General features: G+C 41.6%; 1 protein-coding gene across 4 annotated transcripts in view; it reads right to left on the reverse strand.

Moving 5' to 3' along the window:
* Positions 1-836: 836 nt before the first annotated feature.
* Positions 837-23,032, reverse strand: part of RPAP1 (RNA polymerase II associated protein 1) — a 32,368-nt gene continuing 10,172 nt past the window's right edge. For 3 of the 4 annotated variants that reach the window (XM_041399119.1, XM_041399103.1, XM_041399127.1), the window contains 15 exons: positions 22,145-22,312; positions 19,666-19,848; positions 17,877-18,011; positions 17,530-17,709; positions 15,390-15,547; positions 13,992-14,162; positions 13,034-13,235; positions 11,031-11,140; positions 9,000-9,195; positions 7,932-8,081; positions 7,350-7,492; positions 5,366-6,170; positions 4,445-4,621; positions 3,720-3,776; positions 837-2,978 (listed from right to left, as the gene is read on the reverse strand). In XM_041399119.1, the coding sequence (XP_041255053.1) occupies positions 2,823-2,978; positions 3,720-3,776; positions 4,445-4,621; positions 5,366-6,170; positions 7,350-7,492; positions 7,932-8,081; positions 9,000-9,195; positions 11,031-11,140; positions 13,034-13,235; positions 13,992-14,162; positions 15,390-15,547; positions 17,530-17,709; positions 17,877-18,011; positions 19,666-19,848; positions 22,145-22,312 (2,991 nt within the window). In that variant the 3' untranslated portion in view covers positions 837-2,822. The remainder of the gene's footprint in view (positions 2,979-3,719; positions 3,777-4,444; positions 4,622-5,365; positions 6,171-7,349; positions 7,493-7,931; positions 8,082-8,999; positions 9,196-11,030; positions 11,141-13,033; positions 13,236-13,991; positions 14,163-15,389; positions 15,548-17,529; positions 17,710-17,876; positions 18,012-19,665; positions 19,849-22,144; positions 22,313-23,032) is intronic. The other variant, XM_041399111.1, reaches the window with a different exon arrangement.

Genomic DNA, 23,032 nt, shown 5'->3' on the forward strand with positions numbered 1-23,032 from the left:
ACAGCCATTTTTTTTTTTTTTGGACAGTTTTAATTTTCTTCATCTCCTCACTTCCCATGACCAGGATTAAACTGGATGAACAGAATGAGCATGCTTTGGTCCTGTCTCAGAATGCATTCAGCTTAAGCTCAAATCTCACATTCAGTGTACCATGATTTTTCAAAAATGCTCCTGCTGGCAAAGCCCTGTACGGTTCTTAGCAACCCACCACATAAAATATTTAATTCTCCACACTTGCTCCAAAACTAGATGCAAAAATAAAAAATGCAGAAAATTCCAACAGTGTATAAGGGTGGCTGGTTTTATTTCACGTCCCAACAGAACTGAGGCTGAGAAATCTTGCATTCAAACTAGATAAAACAATGCCCTCTAGTGTTCTGTGGGGAAATCACATACAAAATTGCCAAAAGCCTTAAAATATTCATCTCAAGTGACAGTCAAAGTTTGGAAAGCTTACAGCTCATATGCAGCATCCTTGGAATTTTCTGTGTATCACTGTGGCCTGCAGAACTATTTGGGATCCATTCTTTTCCTTCTCTCCACTGCTGACACTTGCATCATAATTTCAAATACCATCTGTGGACAGTCCTGCCACCTGGGGCACGTGTCAAATCACATCATGCCACCCTGCACCTTCCCCAAGTACACACGGAATTTGGTACAGTGTTACTGACCCATCACACAAGCAGGATGGAATTTTTGGCTTGAGGAGCTTTTTACAGAGCTCCAAAGTTTAGCAGAACTCTTCAAGGCAGCAGCTGTCCCAGGATACTGATAAACTGCAAACAGAACTATCCAAATTCAAGAAAGACTCAAACACAATATTCTTATAGTTTAAAAACACTCCTGCAGAGCTATCAAAATATTTATTTACATCCTGTACACATTACAAAATTCAACTTTGCATCCCACAAAGGACTGGAAGAGATTTTATAACTGATGGTCTGAAGAGCAAAAGGTAGAGTCCTTGATGAAGGCTTCTCTTAAATGGGCAGTTAGGAGTCCTCCAGTTTTACCATCCATTGCTCTGAAAGACAACTGCTGGGCTCTCACCATCTAGACAGATTAAAACTTGAATAACTTTGATTAGACTTTTAATCACATCAAATACTTTTAAAATAATTAACAACAACAAAAAAAATCTTGTTAGACCACTGTGCTTTTGTTATTTTACATGACACTGACCTGCTGCAGAGAAAACACAGATCAAAGGGAAGGCCAAAAAAAAAAAATTGGAAAGAAACACCAGTTCTGCCCATTTCCTATCTAAAATACGGGGGGAAAAAAATGAAACTGGCTATTTTCTGGCAACCTAAGGAAGGAGACTGGTACACTTAGAAAATTGCCAATACAATGACAGTATCAGTCACAAATGCCCTAAGCCCTACATGATTATGCAGGCATTTGAGGGGGCAGCAACAAGACTGTCAAGTTATGGTTGGACACAAGGTCTTTTCTTTTCCAAACTCAATGATTCTTTGATTCCATTAAGTTGGAATTTGTTTCTTGTACAAACAATTTCAGTCACAACAAGTGAGCCTATTAACAGTGATTCTCACTCCTGCTGGGACATTTGCTGGAGCAAGGTTAACACAGGCCTGCTTTCTTCAGAGGGAAGCTAGCTTGGCCTCTTTGATAGGTTAACACAGAGGCTGAGCTCTTCAGACCAGGTATCACCCTGAACCTTCCAGAGGAATTTATTCGTAAGAACAGAACATCAGAAATCTCTTGAAAAAGTTTTGTTCGTAAAAGTTGAGTTCTGCAAACAAAAGCCTGCCAGAGTGACATGCGAAAATATTAACAGAACACTCAGTGAGAGCATACGCCTAGAGAAAATTCTGGAATTTATGTGGCTCTTGTAGTGAACCTTTTAGGGTTCTGTATTTGCAGCCCTTGTGTCTGAGGCTGCAATTGAGAATTTGGATGTAGAAATGGGATCAAATGAGATATTTTTAAAACTACGTTTGAGCTAGGAAACTCCATTTCAAAATTTAAATTGCATTCTTCTTAGAGGGCAACCAATACAGATTCTAACTAAACAAGCAGATACTTTTTTTTTTTCTCTAATGAGGGGTGGTTACTGCCAAGCATTCTGGCTTGCAAAGAAATTATTTTTGATCTTGTTATACATGTACCCAAATTAAGGGAGAAAAGAAAGCAGTTCAGAGACCATCCAAAAGACAGCCAAGGGAGGATATTCAGTGTTTGTACCACTGCACTAGGAACTCCTATTTCTTAGAGGTCTGACACAATACATCTGTGTTACTGAGTGCATGCACAGACCACTATCTTGGAGAAACTGCTTGTATGCATGTGTTAAAAAAAAAACTCTCAGGATCAGATTCCTCCCTGTCAGACTGTCATTCTGTTTGCAGGGTATAGTGTGAGAAAAGGACCGTTCAAAATCCAAGGTACAAAAAACGCAATGGAAGAATCTGGGGAAAACAGACATTATCTTGAGAAGCCAGTTTCCAGCCTGAGTGAACAAAACAGCTTTTCCAGGTCCTTCAGTTTATTCAACAGTCCAGTGCCTTTCAGACACATTCTCACCTCCTCTGGGAAAATGCAGAACAACTTGAAGGAGAATGGAGGAAAATGCTCCAACATCCATCACAGAGAGGTCACAGACACATGCTGTCATATCTTGACAGCATGTATGTTCTACAGGGCTGGGAGCATTCTACTAGTGCTTCCCTAGGCAAAGATGCTGAGTGTCCAGGTAAAACACTAAAACCATCTGAACTGAAAATAGTTTAATCAGTGAAGTATAAATTGAGCTTTTCCATTCTTCACCTTGGCCCTCTTCTTGCACAAGTGCTTTGCTATGAGTCTAGTGCTGGTGCATTCTCTGTAATTTCTTTCTGTGTCACTATCTGCAGGTACTTCAGTCGCATGGGAGGGAGCTGCTCATAAAGGTCAAATCCCAAAGGACTCTCTGCATTCACCAGTCTGTAGTACAGCAGGTGCTTTTTCAAGTTCTGAAAAACAAAACAGAAATGTACCTAATCTTTTCTACCATCTCCAACACAACACAGCAAATCTGCAAATAGTACAATTCCATCATGCCCAAGATATTCAATTACATCATCTTCAATAGAAGAGCTATAAAAGTCAAGTTTCTTCCACTAAAATTCACTTTTTTTTCGCATGAGAATTCCTCTTCTAAACTCAACTCCACTGTCTCCTCAACAGGCCCTCACAATGACTTCTTCCAGAAATCCAAGTGGATTTTTGAGTGTGATCTAATAATTTACCCTGGACATAAATCACAGAGGGCCAAATGGCCTAGCTCTGTCCCACAAAGGACAGACTTTGGCAAGCTCCTTGAAAAAAAGAGAAACCTTACATCTGTCCTGCTCTTTTCAGGGAAAGCATCCAACTAAGAGTTAGGAAAGATCACTGCTGGCCACCTATTCATAACTCTGCTACAATCATCCCTCTAATATCTCTAGCTATCCAGATATAATGCTGCTTGGACAAGAGGCATGGAAATACAGTACAGGAGATTCATCTAGGTTCCAAGAGGCTCAGTGTTTTGAGGTCAATTACTACAAGAACAGGTTAAGTGTATTTACAGATATTGCAGGCCAAAATCCTGCTGCTAATCTCCTCTCACTGTCAAATTAGCAACATAACTAAACACAAAGCCAAACATAAGTCTGTAAGAGTACCACATATGGAAAACTTAATTCCCACAAGCTGAATCTTACAAATCCTACCTCATCCACCAACAGCCACGTCTTCCGCAGCATACTTTTCCGAGCAGCATCTGTCTCCTGGGAACAAAACACATACTTTCCTTAATATGGTGCAGTAACACCTTTGCCCAGGGGCACACAGCACTCCAGGATGACTTGTTCATTATAATGATGAGCAGCCTGTTCCAGCAGAAAGTGCTTGAGATGTCTTATCACTCAAATCCTGCCTCTCTGCTCCTTTCCCTGATCTGAATCTCAGCTGATTTCTCAACCTTCAAGTAGAATTGCAGATCAGAGGTGAAGTCTTGTTAGCACAGCTATTCACTGATAGAGGCCTCAAGGCCATAGGAGGGCTTCTGCTTGGTTACTTAGGCAAAGTCAAAGAAAAGAGTACTTTGCACCTTAAGATTGCTAAGGCAGAGGCCAAATCTCTACAAGCTCTCTCTGTCTGATCACCTTCCTTATTATTTCTGCTAATTCTTCCCCCCACACCACAGAACACATAATTGCTGACCTCAAAGATTTAGGTAGGACTAGCTACCATTAATGCAAGTGCATTACAGTATAATGAACAAAAGCTACTGCCTTGTATGTGGATCCTCAAACAGCTGATGAGTCCTCAACACATTTGCTTTTCAAATCCCAAAGGTCAGTGATTCATTGCAAGGCACACTGGACTTAGAGGGAGAGCAGATGCAAAACCCAAAGAAGCTCTGTGTCCTGAAGCTCTGCTGTCTGTTACCCACCTGTGTTGTGCTTTCTTGGGAGAAAATAAAACTGTTCACATGAGCCACAGCCACCACGTACAGAACAGGGCACCAGGTGTGGCGCAGCACACCAGTGACCAGCGTTCGGAAGTAGAGTCGCAGGAGGTTCAGGTTATCCTCAGGAGGGGAAGTGTAGCGCTCAAGAGGCACAGGAAACTGCAACAAACCCATCCAGAGGCAACATTACAATTTTTGTCAGGGTCTAAGTGGTGAGAAGAAGTTAATGACTTCTAGAGTGCCCTTCCTTGTGCATGCCCTCCTGCAATGCGATGTTACCCCAGCAACATGATCCCCATTTGCAGCAGAGCTGCTACAGCCCACTCTGACTGATGTGACGTGCCTTGGCAGTCTTGTCAAGACCTCTTCAGCTTTATGGAGAGATGTTTTACTGGTCCTATCACTGCAGCTGATTTTTGGCACAGATAAGATGAGCACTTATAAAGTAAGAAGACCGAGTATTTTTGACAGCACTGCTAAATTCTATCTCTTGTGCTCTGCTCACTCAAAAGAAACACAGTCCTACACTTGACAGACCAAATTTTCTTGCTGTTACTCAGCAGAGCATAACTCCAGTATAACTGTATGTGGAAAGATGGTTGAGAGGGAAAATGACAATTTGTCTATGCATGGACAAGGAAAAAGTTCTCACCAAGGTGTGAAAACACTTACTGAAGAGAAAGGTAGTTGCTAGCAAAACACAGGGTGTGACCAGCCCTTCTATAAATTAGAAGGTTCTCAGTGGTTAAACCAAGCAAAGTTTGGGACAGTTTCCAGTGAAGGAGCAATTTCACAGCTCCTGCCCTCCACATATACACACAAATCAAGGTTGGAGAATCACAGTCAAGAGCCCAGTAACACACAAACATATAGTGACAGGCAATTACCATAAGCCAGGATTACCTGCTGTAACGGCACTCCCAGCGCCCGCAGGATATTTGTGTGCTCCCCAAAAACAGAGAGACGCAGATGAACACTGAAACGCTTCTGCAGAGGTAGAAGAACAAAGACTCCAAAGAGTGGATCTCCAAAGGAGACACCCTCAAATTGCTCCAGGAGACTTATATAGAGATCGTGGAAGGATGCCAAACCAGGGAGAGGAGCATCCAAGTTCAGGGAGTCCAGGACCTTGGGTTGGCAATACACAGAGAGAAGGGCAGCTGTGTAGCGGTGGATTGGTGCTTCTAGAAAGAGGTCACTGCCAGTGAGGAAGACACACATAAGCCGAGCAAGTTTGGCAGCAGTCGGGATGCTCTGAAGGATTTTAGAACGCCACGTTTCCAGCAACAAGACCCACTGCAGGTTCCAGGTCACAGTGTTGATGAGATCAAGTGGGAGAGAGTTCAGTATGGCCCCACGTGTCTCTGCATTAGTCACTTTGTTGTAGAGGCTGATAAGTGGAAAGAATGGCCAGTCTGAAGGCAGGATGGGCCCTCTGACCTCAGGAAGCAGCATTGACTGGATGAGGTAATTCTGCCCTTGGTAGGATGCCTGAGAACGCGTAAGGGTGGGCTGCAAGTGGACAAAGTGGGAGAGGTAGCAGGAACGAATGGAAGGCAGATTCTGGTACGATTCTGTCAGCAGTGCACCACGAGTAACCTTTGGAAGAAATGCTGCTGCAGAGCCAGGCTGTGACAGTTTGGCACTGGTGCCCAGATGCAGAATATCAGAGAAGTCAGCTGCTTCTGGCCCACCAGCTTTCCCTTCACTGTAAGGTAAAGACAACAGTTTAAGAAACAAACAAAAAACCCCGAAATGCCAAACAAATAACACATCACATTATTTCATCTCTATAGTCTTCCTGGAACAGAAAGAGTAGTACAGGCAGAGCACTCAACACTTTCTACATCATTGAACTATTCTAATACAGAGGGCCTGTAAAGCACCAGCTATCTTGATATTTAGAGGGAATTCACAGAACTACATTTGGAGTCAGCAACTCTGAGGCTGTGCCATGAAAACCCTCCACACAATGCCAGTGTAGTGCAGAGCCTGAAATCCCTTGTCCAGAGAGGCAGCCTACTTACCAACACAGACATGAGAGTGCTGAGATGAAACACTGCATATCAGATAAGGCCTACACAAACCAGTAAGACAATTCTCAAAACAGAAGCTTTGCAGCTGGCAGTGGCAGGCTCAGGGAAGTCATACGGACTGATAGAAACTGTGCATGTGAAGGGTGTTTGTCAAATCCACATGCCACAATCCAGACCAAAGACTCACTATTTTGTTGACCCAACAAAAAAACCACCACCACACAAACAAATCCACTAACAAATTTTCCTTCTAACTGAAAAAACATAGTACCTCCTTGCAACACCTTGGTTCAACCTCCTACAGGGATACACCATGGCTAATTTCAAACAGATTGAGATGAACAAGATAAACTGCTACCATCTTCTTGCCCAGATATGAGAGGATTGATATTTGAGTTGCTCATGAGTTCTTCCAGTGTAAAGTGAAAGACATGGCATTTGTCAAATCAGTAAACTTAGTTAAAATGGGTTTGAGGAAGATTCCTTGAGCTTTTAGGCTATGCCAAATCCTCATTTATTTTCTAGACTCCCTACTCTCAGGATGGAAGATGCTAGGCCTTAGAGAGGACCAGTTCTAGCAGTAACCACACCAGCCTTGTCACAGAGGAAATCAAAAGAAACTGGTCACATTTCTCAACAGTGCTACATCAGAGAAAAATATGAAACCACTGTGCCTGCCTGATTAGAAGGGTCCATGACAGAAGAATATGCCAGTGAGTAAGTAAAATTCAACTACAGGTCCTGTTAAAGGCCAAAAATTATGACAAAATTGCAGTGCCAACGTGTTTTTTCCCTTTTCCCCATGTTTTCCCATGTACCAGACTAGAAAAAGAAAAAAATGCAAAGCTTACGGAAGAAACTCTGGATTAAAGGCAAGATCCAGTAGGACCTCGTGAGCCAGATGCTCACTCCCTGGCAACAGACGGCTTAGCAATGCCATGGCAACACAGTGATGGAGCGAGGCATGCTGGGTGTAATCCGGACAAGTGCCTGCCTGTACAGGAAACAAAACAGCAGATAAAAGCATTTGTCAACAAGACAATCAACAAGGACAGGAGGGTCAAACAACACAGATCTCGCTGCAAAGTGGAAGACTGAGGCAGACTGCAAGAGCTGTCAGCATTCATACCAAGAGATATTTCTGCTTCTCCCGACTGCCTTAGATAGTCAGATTTTTTTTAGCAACACAGTTGAAAACTTTGTCCTTACTTTATCCCAAAGAAAGGCAAAAATATAATTTTTCCTTCCAAAGTATTTTGGAACTAAATCCCCACATCAGTAACTGGAAAGATGTTATTTGCTAATGGATCATAAAAGTCAGCAGAAGAGTCACCAGACCTAAGTCAGATACAAGAAAGAACAGGGACGTGAAGACCAGCTGCCAGAGAAGTCAGTTCCTTGGGGGAAAGAAATGAAAGGACTGACAAGGATACCATTCTCCGAGCCAACGCTAACACAAAGTACTGCAGGTGATATTCATGGCGCAGGATCCACGCAGATGAGGGAGTCACAGAGGGAGGTCCACTCTGCCAGCTTTGATGCAGATAATCCTTCAAGCCTCTGAAGCCCAGCACAGAGCTGTACTATAAAGGAATCACAAGTGGAGACAAATAATATTAGGACCGTTTGTGTTTGGAGGAAAGCAAAACACAGCCCTATCCAAGGCCCACCCCCTACCTCCTCTCACATGACAATTCCTGTTGGCTACTCCAAAAGTCATATTTAAGACTAGCCTAATAAATATCTGCTTTTCTCCCTCAGGGCTCACCTGCATCCATCATGACCATCCCCATCACAGACAACCAACAGTCACTGCCTACATTTCCTGTGCTCTGTAAGGCAGAAATTTGGCCAGTGTCTTAAAATGTTTTTCCCTCATCTGGCCAGATATTTCCCTTAGCAGCCAATCAGCTAATTCAACACAAGATCACACAGGAAGGCATTGAGAAAGTTTATGCTACATATTCCATCTTTCTAGGGCTCAGACATTTGCTCTTTAGAGTCTGAAATCTTCCATGACTCACTCATTCTACAAATTCAGAACAAACCAAAGTAGGAAGGACCCTCATCAGTAGCACTCATTTTCTTCTTTAATATTACCCCATTTTTCTTTGTTATATATGCTTCAACCATGCTTTTCTTCCACTGACACTCAAGTTTTATATTTTGCTTAGCCAAACAACAGCTATTCAACTCTTCTCAACATTCTTTATAAACACATCCTTTAAGCCTCACCTGCTCTGTAATTCCAGCTTCCTGGTGTCAACTGAATATTGGAATTCAAAGACAATATATTTTCCTGATCCTCATCCCATTTGTTCTGAAAGTCAGACTGTTTCTCTCTATAATACTTTAATATTTTTAAAATAAAAATGCACAACAATTTATTTCTAACAGTCCTTCTAACATCTCTTTTATGCCTGGGAAGGTACAAATACTAACCTCCCTCACAAGTATATCATCATTAATCTAGAATTTACAGTGAAAAAGTTTATTCTCACCTTGCTGGTCAGGCCCTTGTGAATGTGAGTGATGTTATTGATGAGAAATAAGAGGGCAGTGAGGAAGGGGAAAGGTGACTTGGAGCCAACCAGGCTCAAAGGAGGTTTGCCTCCAGTGCAACTCAGAGATGCAATGCTGCTGACAGATTCTGGTGCCAGGGAACAGGACAGAGGGTTGCACAAAGCAGAACATGGCCTGTGTGAAGAAACAAACAGAGGGGAGTCAAAAGCATTCATAGTGCTGAGGAATTGTCTTGTTGAAATGTTGCTATCTATCTGAACTGTACCACACATTGCAGTAAAATGGAAGTCCTGAAGACAGTGAAAGCAAAAAGCCAGTGTCTCAGCTGGTACCCCAAGCACTACTGCCACACAAGCTAATGCCAGTGAGCTGTCAGGCACTCTTCAGCTAAATTGGTCATGATGAGCAGAAATACTGATGCAGTGACGCATCTCTGATGTCAAATACTTGAAAGTGCTGGACATTTGATTTTAAAAAAATACGCCGTTCCCCACATACATACGCACACCAGGCTAATAAGGCTGCCCACCCACTCAAGACATTTCAATAATATACTTGTAGGCAACACCAAAAAGCCTACAAAATTGACTTTGCAAAAATGCTGCTCTTTATGTACCAATGAAATGCATGTTTTTAAACTGTGTTCAGAAAGAACATAGCTTTAATGTACATGGACACGATTGTGCAGACCCACTCTTGTGTGCTCTCTGCAGGTGAAACTACAAATTCCCACACCAGCAGCGCTTACGGGGCCCAGAGCAGATACGTCATGTCTGTATAGGTAAGACCACCACAAAGAAGAGTGATCACAAGCAAGCTGCTCAATGGTAATGGGGTAACAGGGCAAATCCTGTCAAAGATCCATATCATTACTCTGTGGCAGAAAACTAATTGCTTAAATGCATTGCTCTTTCTAACACTGGTATTGCATGTGGACAAACACATGTCGGGCTCACAAAGTACCCTGAACTCCTGGACCTGCCCAGAAGGTCTGTCTAAACTGCCCAGAAAGTTTAGACAAAATTGTAAAAATATTAGGGCAGAGGTCCGCTGACTGTTTTTTACCAGCCAGTGTTGATAACAGTGAGAATTCTTGTGGATAAGCTTTTATAGCCTGACCAAATCCATTGTCTTCAGACCGCAAAGACAGACAGAAAAGGGTCTAATGAGTGTTCTTGTGTTGGAAGCTCTAGTGCCAAGAGCTTCAGAGCTCAGTTTCAGTCATGAAAGAATATGAGCCAAACTTTTTGGTGGCCATTCAAATACCACTTGAAAACAAAAGTTTCAAGTGCCCTTTGTATCAGATGTGCTCACAGGCAGATGCCTCTGAGTGCAAGTCAGGCCTTTTAGATTCCCCACTCCAGATGATTAATCACAGCCTAGTAAGGAGGCTCCCTCTACAGCAGAAAGACAGAATATCTGCAGTGCTTAACTGTTCCCAGAGCCAGAGCTTATGTTATCCAAATGTCTGGAAGAACAGTTTGGTATCTGTTCTTGCACTTCTCTGCAGGGGTTTTCAAAGCCCTAGTGAAGCTCTGCAGGAGCTTGAAGGTTTGAATCTAGTTAAATTCTTTCATATAAGCAGCACAACACAGAGTACATGAACAGTACATGAACACACACACTCACCTCATCATGTAAGAACAACTCAACTAATGCTACTTGTGCTCATCTTTTTTAGACCAGTGAAACCAAAGAAGAATCAAACCAAGAGTGACTAAAATCATCTGAAATTGATATGAAAACTCCAGCTACATGGCAAAGCAGAGATGCAGCAGCACCAGTAGAAAAGGAGGAGCTGCAAACCTCTGCAGCCATCATGCCTTTTCTGTGAGGGTTGAGAGGACAAAGCAGGGTGTAGACACAGCCCTACAACACATCCAACTCCATACCTGGGGCATATTGCACAGGGAAAAGAGGAGAGGGGGGAGAGCTGTCACACAGTACAGTATAGAAATGGGGCTCCCTTAGCTTCTGACAACAGCATCTTAGCAGTGGAATGATTTTACCTGAGCAAGTCCCACATGCTCTCTATGGCTGGCTGGCTGAGAAGAGGCTGCAGCACCTCTGATGTCAAACGTTCCAGTTCCTCTAAGCAATCAACTGGATTGACTGATGGCTGTAGAAGACATGGACAATGACATGAAAGGAGAGTGAATGACCACAGCATCCAGTCATAGCAAAAAGACACACTGATTCATTTACTTCCTCTGCATTTATTATCTTTTTGCCAGACCCCATCACCTATATAGTGGTACTGCTCTAGGTTAGAGCTGGCCTCACTGCTCATAGTGTGGAAGCTGACAGCTGGCACCTCAAGGTGCTCTCACACTCCAGTATTAAAGTGCATCCCAGAAATTCTTAATTGGCTGGAAGCAAGATATGAGATCCTTGGAATCAAGATTACCTAAATGAAAATGTAGGTAAAGCCTCCTCTCCCTACCATCTACATGTTTCTATTTAAATTGAAGACAACACAAAGGTGATCAGAATTACCTTAAGAAATCTGAGTGGCACCATGAGGGTCTCCAAAAAAACAAAACAAAAAAATCAGCCGCATAAAGTAGGATTGACCAACCCATCAAAGCATGACTGTGGATGAACACTGCACAGAAGAGAAACTGTGGCTTTTAGAGAATCATCCAAATTCTTCTGAGCCTAGTAAACAATACTCCAGGTTGAAGGAACACACTGGCAAATTTTAACACTTTTTATCTTCATTAGAATGCTGCTTTGGTTTACAGAAATACTCATTTCCATTACATAAAATCTGCTTTTCCCCCAGGTGAAAGCTGCCTCCAGAAATCAGTAAAACCTTTGTAAAGATGTTAACCTTTGTTTTTAATAGCCTAACAAAAATACTCCAAGAAAGTCCCAGCATACACTAATCTAATTACTATACAAGTTGATTTTTTTGCACTTATCTACTCGAGCATGCTACATACAATTTTTTTTTTAATCAGCTAACTACAGGTAGATGACTGAACTTCTCTTTAAGTGGAAATTCAAACACCAAGCACAATTTGATGACTGAAGAAATTGTTTCATCAGTCACTCTTCTGGGACATCTGTAAAGGTTAAAAAGGAGTATTTAACTCTTGGCTGTCCTGGTTCTCTAATGCTCAGGACATGATCACAGCCTGTAAAAGGTATACGAATCTTTGGGGCCCTGAAGACATCTTTGAGAGATACTGGCGGTTTCCACCCCGGCCATAACTAATAAACTCGGTTGCTTTTGGCAAGTTTCAGAGGAGCTGCACAAGTGTGAATAACTACAGCCATTTAAATTACCCCCACACCTTGAACACAGCTCTCCCAAGTTAGAACTCAGGCATGTCAGTTGGGCAGTAAAGAGGAAATTGCATTTATCTTCACAATATGAATCTTTAAGGTAGCTAAAGTGTAAGACATTATTCTTCAATAGCATCACATTGACATGTCACCTTCAGAACACATACTTTAAAAGATAATTACATACCACAACTGTATGATACAGAATTTGACCTTGAATGTCAGTGGTGCAACAGATTTATCTTTCTTATTTCCTATCCAAAGTTCATACAGCACAACCTTTAAAGCTCAATCTTCCACCCAGATGATTGCGGTGTAGGTGTCCACATGTAAGCTCTCAGACCAAAGCAAACGCAAAAATGCATGACTTGATTTATCCCACTAGGAAAAATGGCTGTCAAAATTATATTGTGTTTGCTTCATGCTTTGAAGCTCTGTAGGAAGTCAGAACAATCACAGCACTACCACACACCTTGATGGAGATCCTGATCCCAAAGGACAAAAAAGGAAGACAGATATTTGGCACTGCTAATGTATAGCAGACTTAAGTGACCCTGAATGTCATGCAGCCTAGATATGAGCTGTGGTAACAAAATCAGTGCTCAGCTTGATGCCTTAATATCCATCTTTTTCAGTACTGCCTGTAAGTTCCAGTTTTCAGAGGTAATACACAAGCTGATGCTGGTGAGATGAGAAGACAGCCTGTATTTTCAGGCCTTACCTGTTGGCTGTTAGCACTGTAATAAACTCCCAAGAAGATCACACAAGTCGTGGTCAGAGGCTGGAGAGTTTGCCAAGTTTCTGTCTGGGATAGCTGCTGAAGGATTTTTTTCAGACTTGTCTCAAGGAAGGGCTGTAAGCCTGACACTTGACTCCATGCTACTGGAGGAGGTGGGATTCGTTCGCTATCTTCTGAGTTACTGCTGAAACCCAGAGGAAGAATGACACAGGATAGCAAATAAATATCAAACAACTGTCTCTAAATCATCAATTTTAATAGAAAGATGTAGTCTAGAAAATTATATCCAATAGCACAACTAAGGGAAAAGTCCTTGCATAGTCCCACAACTCAGACCAAATAATTTAGGCAGAAACGATAAACATAGAATGTACTTTAAAAAGCTGAAGTTTCTTCTCCTGCACTACTCTGCCCCTGAGCTATGCTCTAGATTTACCAATGCTACCTCAGTACTCAGCTTTAGTTAAAAGAGTTTCTTGTTTTCCATCAGAAGTACCCCTGTTTGCAACAGATCCTACTGCTTTGATATCTATCAAAACAAACACCTCTTAATCCTGACTCATCTTGGTTTCTGCAGAGAGGTTCTCTCCTCCAAACCTCAAGACATTTACTTTCTTTACTTCCAAGAGAAGTGCCAAGCAGCTTCTTAGCTCCTTTCAGCAGGGCATTTGGCTAACAGTGCCCTTTATGCCCCCTAGCTTAATGTAGATTTTGACTCCTGCCTCTGGCCATGCTAGCAAGCATAGCTGTCAGACCAGACACTACGCCTGACCTTGTGTCAGAGGGAATACACCCCACCATGCAGGGGCTCACATGTGGGACAGTAAACAACTGAAAATGAGGGGGAGAAAAAAGGTGACAGCCAGGTCTCCAAACCAAAGAAAGGGAAGATGGGATGCCAACTATTGGGATGCACAGAATGGTGATTTAGAGAGCCTACCTGCTCAACTTGGCCTGCAGCTCTGCCGTGTATCCTGCTGTTTGTGTCACATGTGTCAACAGAGTAACCACTGCTGCAGCTCGCTGCACAGACAACTCAACCACAGGGCTCTTCTCACTGAGCAACTCAGGCAGGGACTGCAGTATCCTCACCAGCACAGGGTAGAGATCACTGTAGTATCAAGTACAGAATGGATATGGTTGGAAAGGGTCTCCAGAAATCATTTGTACTTCAATTCCCTGTTCAAGACAGACCAGCAAGACCAAGATTGCACAGGGATATATCCAGTCAGATTTTGAGTATCTTCAAGAATGAAGAGTTCAGTACCTTGCTGTGCAACAATGCTTCAGTGTTTGATCAATTTTACAGTAAAGTTAGTAAAGATTACAGTAAAAACACTTCAGTGGAATTTCCTGCATTTCCATTTGTGCCCATTGGCTCTTCACTTTCCACTGGAAGAATCTGCCTTTATCTTCTTTATACTCTCAAATAATTTATTTATAAAGATTGCTAAAATTTGACATAGAAAAAAGATGACAAAGGAAGACTACTGCTATTCCAATTTCATCTGAATGGGACCTACCTAATACTCTGCCTCCATGCACTCTGATTATCTCTTGAAAAAACTACTTTGATTTAATTCTTGCTGGAGAATAGTTCTCAGATTCTCAGCCACACTTATAATTTGGCAATGTTAAGGAATTTTCTGCTGTTTCTTTCCTTAACATTATTTACACTGCTAAAATAGTATATACAGTTTTTACTCTTTTTTAATCATACATCAGATTGTCCCAAAGAACACAAAATGCTGCTGTGGATGAGAATCTCCCTTCTGAAACTCAATACTGGCCTCCCGTTGCTCCATTTCAGAGCAACTCCACAGCCATCTCTCTTCTTCCAATTCAATGCAATTACAGGAAGAAGATTTAATGCTTGAGGCAGGTCAGACCAACACCAGGTGCAGACCTTGGCAGTCACAAGAACTTGTCCCGACCTGGAAGTCGATGCATTGTGCAGTTTGCCTGCACCACCGCTGCCCACAGCCCTAGGTCAAGCACATTCAGTCCTGGGTGTGCTGCAAACCACGTGTTTTGTTGTCATACAAGCACAGATTATTCATCCCTTCAAAGGGAAAAAGATGCAGCCCTAAAAAGCTACAGTGGTCACCCACTGCAAAGCAGAAACAACAAAATAGCAGTGCTTCAACACAGGAGATAGTGGACAACCAGAAGAAGGCAATACACAGCATGAATGCCCTTAGAAACTGAGTTTTACTGCAGGAGGCAAGAGAAAGTGAGGTGAGACACCCTGAAGGGAACAGAGCCCTCTCTGCCCCTCTGAGCAGGGTGTCGGTTGCTCTGTCTGCCCTCCACCCGCAGTCTCCAGCCCGCAGTGCACCTGTAGAGGTCGCAGGCCTGCCCGTAGCCGGCAGCCACAGCCCACAGCCGGAAGGATTCCGTGCTCAGCCTCGTGGCTTCCTCCCTCGGCAGAGGCACATCCAGAGGCTCTTCAGCGACAAAGCGACTTAACCGACTCTTCATTTCAAATTTGTTAAGCTGTGAAACAAACCAAGGAAAAAGAAAAGGATGAAGAACAAAAAGGACAAAGGGATAAGGGGCACCAGCTGCATGCATCATTACCTCATTGCTCTGACACACAGAAAGAGCTACAGATTTCAATTCAGCTCGTTCTAAGCCCTTCTTGCACTGCTCAAATCTGGTTTTATTTTGTGCAGTCTTAAGGAGCAAACTACAAAGGATCACTAAATGGTCAATGGCTATTAAGAGAGAACTATTCCTGGAAGAGATGCCATGGGGTACCTAATCCATTCCTACCACAATCAAATGACACCTAAGTAATTTCTGATGGAGGTTTGTCTGCCCCACACACACTCCTGTTCTGGACGCTCTCTGCGGCATTTGACTGATTTTTTTTAAATATATGTAATTATCCTTCCTTAAATAGTCATAAATACAACTCTCTTAGTCAAGCTTATATGTAAAAATATACTTTGTGAAAAAAGATGTCTACAAAAGTACTGATGCTGACATTCTTTTGGGTAGGTCACACTAGATGGGTTTCAGAGGTTCTACAACCTAAGTCTTTCTATAATTCAGTGTTTATTTTATGCAAAGGGTACCTCCTGCCTATTACTTTCATAAGGTTATAGAATTTTGATGCCTTGGAAATGTTCTATGGTTATTTTGGTATTGAATTAAGCATGACATGACTCATTTGCAGTTCTCTAGAAATAATTTTTATCCTCCCCTACATCTGGGTATTTTTACTTAACATAAAAAAGAGCTTCTCTTTCCTTCTCCCACACATAAAAAAGCTTCTATGCGCTCTGTCTAAACAAATGAGGCAACAATGTCTTTTTCACAGCACAAGGACATATTATAGGTAATTTAAATTTCAAATGCTTTAGAGACATCTTGTACGGAAACCAATGCACACCAGCAAGAAAGCAAAGGAGCTGATGAGTCAAAACTATAAATTCTGACACCTCTTCTACAGAAGAGAGGACAAAGTCAAATTTACTTCCAGGAAGATGGAAGAACTTTGTTGTTAGCTAAAATAAATTCCTACACTGATGGTTTTGATTTAGTTTCTTATTATCTTCCACTCCCACATCTAATTGTATGCAACAGAACATATGAGAGTGTAACAGTAGCAAAGCCTGAGTGTCAGGAACCTTCTAAGCAATTTTTCCATGCCTTGACATACCTGGAGTACATAAAGCCTGAAGTAGAAAAATAACTGAATTTTACTCTGTTATGTTCCTAGTACGACTTACAGTCTTTAAACATCCCACTATCCATCACGTTCTTTATATTTTACAGCACAGACTGGTGTTCTGTTGACAGTAGCATTTGCCTGGGTAGCAATTTGTTAAGTGCCATTACCAATAGTGAACCAAAAAGCCTAAAAAGTGCTCTTTACACTGTAATGGGTGCCTCTCTTGGTAGACTTCATGCATTTATAGCACCAGCAAGACAACCTACATGAGGGAATGCAATTATCTCTGAAGTGGAAAACTTGTCCAGAAGTTAAGAGGAGTTGAAAACACTGATGAAGTATCATAGAGTTATTAAGACAAATTTATGGCAGAGAAGTTCAACCAGGGTTGTAAAACACAAAGATAGTGATTATGTCTCTAGTTTATACAGTCTTATGCTGCTTATCACTGAAACATGGGAGTGTACAGAGCATCACACATCAGTGCATGCTCTAAACATCTGTTCCTGGTAAGTATCAGCCTGCTGGACTCTGTGACTTTCATGTGAGTGCATTACCCAAACCATAAAAAAGCAGAGTAAAACTCGAGCCAGCTCATCTACCATTGTGCAGGAGAAGCATCATTATTATGACGTTGTCAACAATTCCTTCAAAACACACTAATGCACCTTCCTCACCCTGATTTCTTCAGCTTGAGCTCACAGTCACCTCCAGTTAGGTTTCTGTCTTTATTTAGGCAGTAAGGCATAAGAGAACCAAGGCCTGTGCAATCAGAAAAGCTCTTCCAGGAACCACTCACCAGCCTGGCTGTTGCATTTCGGCCTCCAGATGCCAACACCCTGATGAACTTCATAGCACTGGCGCAAGGAACTCCGTGGAGACTGGTCAGTAAAAACCCTGGTTCAGCCACTTTGGGATCCCACTGAGTAGGGAGAAATTCCCTGACAATGGTCTCAATCAATCGAGGACAGTCAAGCAGCTGCAGAGAAACAGCAGGGAGCACAAATAACTAAAGGTGTGCAGTCATGCAGACGTGCAGAAGACACGCAAAACAAACAAGTCTGTCTGATCTCCTTGCCGTAACTTCACCTGATCTTTCTTACCTTTCTCTATCATTCCCAAGCTCTTATACAATGGGAGATTTACCTGGCTGCATGCTTCAGAGGAGTGCCTTGCTATATGGGTGAGGATGTGCAGAATATCCAGGACTACTGTTGGAACAGGTCGCACCACCTCTAGGATGTACCTCAGCCGGTGCTGGATCCTTGTCTTCAAGAGTCCCTGAAAGGTGTTAAAAAAAAAAAGTCTGTATTTCAATTGCTGGAAGCCAAAAGGAGACTACATCCTCTTCAGAGACTGTTTTAAAACTAGCAGTCATGAAACAAGTATCTGTGTATTTGCAAGCATGCTGACAAATGATCAAGAGTTATCTGAATAGAGCAGAAAAATCTTAGTTCTGTTCTGAATCAGACCACTGGAGGGGTTTGGATACTTGTGTTTTCCAGAGTATAAGACTCTAAGTGGCAAGGAAATAACCTTCCCTATAAAAAAAAAGGTTCTTGTGGTCCTTGAATAATTTTGGCTAGACACCATCTCCAGCTAATGCAGCACTCTGAGAGTACCTGTCACATCAGAGAAAGTTAACAGAAACAGAGAACAGACATAAATTGCTATTTTGCAGTAAGAAAGAGATACATAGGGATGATGTGATTTTTATTTTTTTTTGATCAGTGGCAGTGCCAGGAAACAAATAATCAATTTACGTAACAGTGTGATGCATTCCTGATTCTGGGAAAAGGCAAATCCATAATACCTGTTTTCATATTACTGATATTTTAAAAATTTGCAGCCAAGCAAGTTGTAGCTCTAGGCCTGACCAAGTTCAGCAGCTAGTTTAAATACTGCTTTTCCAACTGCGTGGAACAATTGGGTTCTAACAGCCAATAAGCAAGCATGAAATGGAACTGCACAGCAACAGGAACAGAGGGGAATCTGATCCCAAATACCTTGTATGTCTAGGCCACTCAGAACAAACTGAATTACTCTGAACCATGACACAGTTTACAGAATCACAACCTGATCTCCTGTCTATCCATCACTCTTGTAACATTTTTTTAAACAGTGTCACACACCTAGCAGAACAGATCTGAAATCCTGAAGCCTGTAAACAAGACCAAATGCCCAAGGACAGTAATTCATGCACCCAATGATGCTTTTAGAACAAATGCTGTTCAAACACAAGCTCAAGAATTAAGTGATGTGATCACAGGTTTTAATGATTGCAGCGGCCAAGAGGGCTGCACCAAGGCTGAGTTTGAGATAACAGAGTTTGCTATTTTTACATCTCCTATTAAAAATATAGGATTAGGTTTAAAATGTGGGAGGAATTCATTCTGAACACTGTAAAAATCTTAATCTGAGAAATGTAGACATGATGTTTGGGAAAATGGTAAATAGCCACCTTATGTCAAATAAAAAAAGAGTATCACTGAACAAATCTACTAGTTCTGAACTATCTAACTGAATATTCTAGTTTAACTTCTAAAAAGTGCATATAGACATTTTAATAATGGCTGGAACCTTTTCATTTTTAATTCAAGTAAGTGAGCATGAAAGTCATGTCTGTATGCAGTCTTTCAGGACATCTTATGTGGTCATCAGTGTGTTTGTTGTTGAATTCCCTAGAGGAAGTTAAGAGATATTAATAATACTGAAATCACACAGGTCAAGTCTCAATATTTTTAGAGACCAATAAAATTATCCTCCTGGTAATATATGACAGAAACACAACAACCAACAGCCAGGAAAGAGTTCTAATTCTTGTTCAGAATGTTCTTGTCCAGCATGCACAGGAGGGTGGATGTTTCAACAGCACATACAGCACTGCACTGAGCCTATTTTCCTAAAAAGATTCTGGGTCTAACTCTGTGCTTACCTTTACAACATCATATCGGGCCACATCTGGGTCTGGCTTGTTTTCATCCTTTAATTTTTTATTTTGACATTTCTCTGTTCCATTTAACTCTTCCTCTTCCTCCTCTTCTTCCTCCTCATTGTTAGGGACAAAGGGGAATGTAGCCATCCCTTGGTACCATGAGAAAGTCCAATCTAGGTATTTCTATAAGGAGTGTTAAAGCATACAGAATAAAATTCTCATAAATAAAGCCAAAAGGACAAAGACAAAAACTTCTCGGGGATGCTTTTGAATATGGAATGCTTCATTGATTCCTACATAATCCCAAGAAAATGTAAAGACAATAAAAGCTATTCTAAACATATACAAATAGAATTCAACACTTTTTCAGGGAAATTATTTTGGCCTTACACACACATAGACCCTGAAAAAGAACTACTGTGATGTGAATTAAATTTACTACACAGCTTACAGAAATGTAGTTTAACTGGAAAAAAAAATGGGATTATAAATAAGTAAATAAATAAACAAAACAACTACCAAAGCTCTAGGCATTAAACAGAAATTTGGTATTTATTGACTTCCTATTTTTGGACCCGTGTGGAACTTAGGTCACAAATAACAGAAAGATCATGCAAAAATTGATATGATAAAGACTGCTTGGTCTATTTGTTCATGTTTGCTTCACTTTTGTTTGAACATCCCTCAGCTTAAGCAATTAGAAAAACTTCTTTTTTTGTTCACAGCTGATGACAGTGTCAGGTACTCTCAAGTTCTAGGGTAACAGCCCAACTAGGGTAATTGTTCCAATTCTTCAGAGAGGGGATTGCTCCCATACCAGACCTACTTCCCCCAAAAAGTTTTAGAATATGAAAGACAAATAAAATGCCTGCACTGCTTAATAACTGCTATAACTTTTCATTTCCTGCACCCACTACCAGAAACAAACACCACATTAGACAGAAAAGTAGTGGTAGACCTCAACTGCCAAGTACCAAGGAAGCACAAGCTATTATCAGACATTAAAAAACCTCCAATGCAATTTGAACTAAAGATGGTGAGTGAATGGTGTGGTCAGAAGAGGCCTGACTTGAAGGGATGAAGCCATGAGTCCATCTGGAATACAGAATTTGGGACTACAGTCTTCCTTCCACCAAGAGAAGGAAAAGCATTAAGACGAGGTAGCCTGGGTCATCAGAGGAAACAAAAAGAAAGTTGCCTCCTTCCCATATCCACTGAAGGATGAACAAAACCTTCAGACAGCATGATTTTTATGTGTGCCGATCTTCTGTGTTTATAGTGAGGATAAATCCTATTTGTCTTACAAATCCTGGAGCAGAATGCCAGGCTTCCAACCCTGTCCCTTTCTCAGAGACCTTTTGAAATTCAGCAATATGAGATTCTAGGAAGGACTCTTTGGATTAGAAAATATACTGACACAGCATTCACAGTGCTGCTTCTTGCAGCAAGAGTCAGCAATCTCCACTTACACAAAACATCTCACCATAAGCTTCCATCTGAAAAATCACAGCACTGCAGACACTTAAAAACCAGAGTAACACCAGAGGAGAGAAAAAATACATTAAGAAGCTGATTCATAGTACTAACTACCTACGATGGGTGGGCAGGATTCATCCAGCAGAACTCCATTGGGCTCATAGATAGAAAAGTAGCAAGATGTGGAAAAAGCTACCTACTCCATTTCTCTTGCCTCTCCCTAGGGATAGCTCTACAGGCCTTGTAGAAGTTGCAGGGTACTTCTACTCCACCTCTTCTATCACCAGCCCCTTTGCAGTCAAACAGAAAAGCAGCTCACAAGCAAGATACTTGGAAGACAGTCTACAGCATGCTCTGCCTGTAACAGATTGCTTCTGTCCAACCAGGAGTACATCTTAATCTGGCTGCTCTAGACTGTCTAGCAGCCCTGAAAATCTTAAAGAAGTCAACAACTCAACACCTTCTAACAGGTGAAAAAGCGTCAGTGAGAAAATAAACACACAAACAGGCAAAATTAAGTATGTATCAGTGTGACAAAAACACATGGGAACAGCAGAAAGTGGACAATGAGAGAAAAAGAAAACAGCATTATTATGAGGCATAAAGGAAAGCATGAAGAATATTTAATCTGTTAAGAAGCAGAAAAACTATTAAATGAGTAAACAACCTAAGAGAACATATTAAAAAATAAATTCAACATATACAGTAGTAGTGGCCTGATCTAGATTGTAAAAACAGAAAAAGAAGAAACTCAGCAACGTTCACAGAATTTAATCATAGGGAAGAGGGAATTCAAACAGTGAGAAAAAAAGATACCTGAATCCCTTAGACTGGGATAACACACTCCATTGTCTGTCTCAAAGCACAGCAATGACATTCCACTCACCATTAAGCTTACATGTCCAGTAAACCTTTGTTTACGCTACTTACAATGTCTTCTCATTCTGATCCCTGTAAACAGCTCAGCATGAAATCAAATTCAGGTTCTGAATGATTATCTTACCTCATCATCAAGTGACACCAGCAGAGCCCGGAGAGCACCAACAGATGCTGCCATGACATTTTCCACTGCATCATCCAGCGAGAAGCGCAGCAAGAAGAGAAAGCCAGCATCAAGCAGCAGACGCAGAACGCTGCCCTTCAATGAGGAAGCAAACTCTCCAGCCCTGGCCTGCAAAGTGCCAGACAGAGCCAGGGTTAAAGCTGTGTCATCTCAGCTGGATACATCTCTGGGCTGTCACATCTCAACATTTTACATCTTTGCCTCTTTCCACTTCTACTGTAAAGCTGCTAAACTGTGTGGAGGCTATTCTTCCTGTATTTTATCCTCCATTCATTGACACAGAGGAACACAACTGCAGTTCCTTAGTGCAAGAAACCCATCTTTATAAAGTCTGCACTCATCCTTTGACTTCACCCTGTTCTGCCCCATCACCCTTCTCAAAACCACCATGTTTCTTCTTCTCTGTTCCAGTGCCATTAGGGGGAATGTTAGCACTTCCCCCAAAGTTAGGTAGAAATGTGCACAGAAGTATTCATTTTGCTTTTTCCTCTTGGCACATTTCTCTATGAGTAGGCTTGGCTCTTTCTCACCTCCTACAGAAAATGCACATCATGTTGGCTCAGACAACAGGAGTGAAAGGGTCAATGCCAAGAATAGGTTTGTCACAAAAATAACATTTAAAAAAATCAGTGTGAATCCAAATTAACAAGAGAACTGAAATTGCACCACTGCTGCTGAACAGCACCTGAAACAACCTGTTGGGAGAAAAATACTCTGGAACTATCCGAGAAACCTGCATCTCAGTTTGCATCCCAACGCTTAGCTTATCTAACAGTAAGGATCCTCAGTGGAACAGAATGCCCTATTGGTGACTTTGCTCACCTTCAC

Source organism: Onychostruthus taczanowskii, unplaced genomic scaffold (assembly GCF_017590055.1).
Source record: "Onychostruthus taczanowskii isolate IOZ18803 unplaced genomic scaffold, ASM1759005v1 scaffold1, whole genome shotgun sequence".
In the NCBI taxonomy this organism is placed as follows: domain Eukaryota; kingdom Metazoa; phylum Chordata; class Aves; order Passeriformes; family Passeridae; genus Onychostruthus; species Onychostruthus taczanowskii.